Raw genomic sequence first — 1,869 nt, forward strand, 5'->3', positions numbered from 1 at the left:
GCTGCAGCCGGCAGCGCCGGGCCGCCCCGCGGCTCCGGGCACGGCGAGGCGCTGCCCGCCGGCGCCCGCCGTACCTGTGGAAGACGGCGGAGCAGTCGGTGCACACGGAGGTGTGGCTGTCGAAGGGGAAGAGCACGTCGCCTTCCTTGCAGAGCTCGCACACGAAGCCCTTCGCCTGGCAGCGCTGGGGCGGCAGCGGGCAGTGAGCACCACGCCGTGGGGCCACGGCCCCGTCCCGCCCCACAGCCCCGCCGCAGCCCCCGGCCGCCCCGGCTCACCTCGCAGTCGAGCTTGATGTGCTTGGCAAAGAGGGTGTGGATCTCCGTCAGGGAGCAGCTCAGGCGCCCGGCCTCGATGTCGATGAGGTCCTGCAGCGAGTACATCTCGTCGTTCTCCACAAAGTGCTGCCGGTCCTGCAGCTGCAYGGAGAGCGCCCGTCACCGCTGCGCCTGGCCCAGGCTCTCCCTGGCGTGGCGCCCGCCACCCCGGGCGCCCTCCCGCCTCCCGGGGCCAGGCCCGACCTGCAGCAGCAGCCGGGCCTCCATGGCCTCCTTGCAGGTGATGAAGTACGGCTTCATGAGCAGGATGTCCTGGCGCAGCTTCTGCAGGGGCACAGGGAAAGGAACAGGGATGGGATGGGGACAAGGATGGGATGGAGATGGGACAGGACAGGGGAAAGGATGGTGACAGATGGAGACGGACAAGAGGAGGACATGGACAGCAACAGGATGGGATGGGAACAAGATAAGGATGGTACAGGAACGGGGTGGGATGGAGACAGGGAGGGTGGGCAAAGGATGGGATGCAGACAAGGACAAGAAGGGATGGGGACAAGGACGGGATATGAATGGGACAGGACATGGATATGACAGGGCAGGACAGATAGGATGGAGATGAGGGCAGGATGGGGACAGAATGGGGACAGGGATGAGACAGGATGGGACAGGGTCAGGCTAGGTCAGTCTCAGCCCCACAGTGCTTCGAGTGCCCTCTGTGTCCCCAGCGTCCCCGGCCAGGCTCTCCCCGYGCCCACGTGCCACCAGCCTGGCTGCCTGCAGCCTGGTCCCCGACTCCCTCCCGGCGCCGGAGGGGACCTGCCAGCGCTGCCACCCCGTCCGCCCTGCTGCCCCGGGCTGGTGGCAGCCCCATGGCCCCGGTGCCGTGCGCCGGGCTGGGCCCCCCAGGGGGCCGGGGGTCCCGCGCTCACCCGGATCTCCACCAGCTCCTCCACGTAGTTGAAGAGCAGAGGGTTGATCTCCCGCAGCTTCAGCACTGGCCGCGACACCATCAGCGCCAGGTACCGCATGCTGCAGCGGGACACCTGCGCGCCCGTGGCCGTCACCCCGCGGCCCCCTGCGGGCTGGGCTTGAGCCGCCCGGCCCCACGGCGCTGTGGGGTGAGCCCCRCTGTCCTGGCAGCCATGACCACGGCCCCAGGGGCCCCCAGGACCCCCGCCAAGGCCCTGGCCCCCAAGGACCCCGAGCCCAGTGCTGTGGTTCCCAGGCACCCCCAGGCCATGGACCTGGCCCCGGGGGAACTCGAGGACCCCCACGCCTGGGTCCCAGCCCCCAGGGACCCCCAGCCCAGCCCAGTTCTACGACCCCAGGCCCAAGGACCTGGCCCCCACGGATACTCCCTTGTATCCCTCCTGAGGGCCCTGAGCCCCCAGGGACACCCCTGCCAGGGACTCAGCCCCCAAACAACCCCCAGCACAGGGACAGGGACCCCAGTGACCCCTGCCCCAGGGACACAGCCCCCCAGGGATCCCCAGTGGCCCCTGCCCCAGGGACACAGCACCCCCCCAGGTCACCCATGACCCAGGGACACAGCCCCCCAGGGATCCCCAGGACCCCTGCCCCAGGGACACAG

General features: G+C 70.0%; 1 protein-coding gene across 1 annotated transcript in view; it reads right to left on the reverse strand.

The window, feature by feature from the left end:
• Positions 1 to 58: 58 nt before the first annotated feature.
• Positions 59 to 1,869, reverse strand: part of DEF8 (differentially expressed in FDCP 8 homolog) — a gene marked incomplete at its 3' end in the record, with an annotated part of 9,964 nt that continues 8,153 nt past the window's right edge. The window contains exons 6-9 of the mRNA XM_085305757.1: positions 1,208 to 1,321; positions 522 to 602; positions 279 to 419; positions 59 to 184 (exon numbers count right to left, since the gene is read on the reverse strand). Coding sequence (XP_085161883.1) covers positions 59 to 184; positions 279 to 419; positions 522 to 602; positions 1,208 to 1,321 — 462 coding nt within the window. The remainder of the gene's footprint in view (positions 185 to 278; positions 420 to 521; positions 603 to 1,207; positions 1,322 to 1,869) is intronic.

Source organism: Rhea americana, unplaced genomic scaffold, assembly GCF_003343005.1.
Source record: "Rhea americana isolate MKP2758 unplaced genomic scaffold, rheAme1 scaffold_226, whole genome shotgun sequence".
In the NCBI taxonomy this organism is placed as follows: domain Eukaryota; kingdom Metazoa; phylum Chordata; class Aves; order Rheiformes; family Rheidae; genus Rhea; species Rhea americana.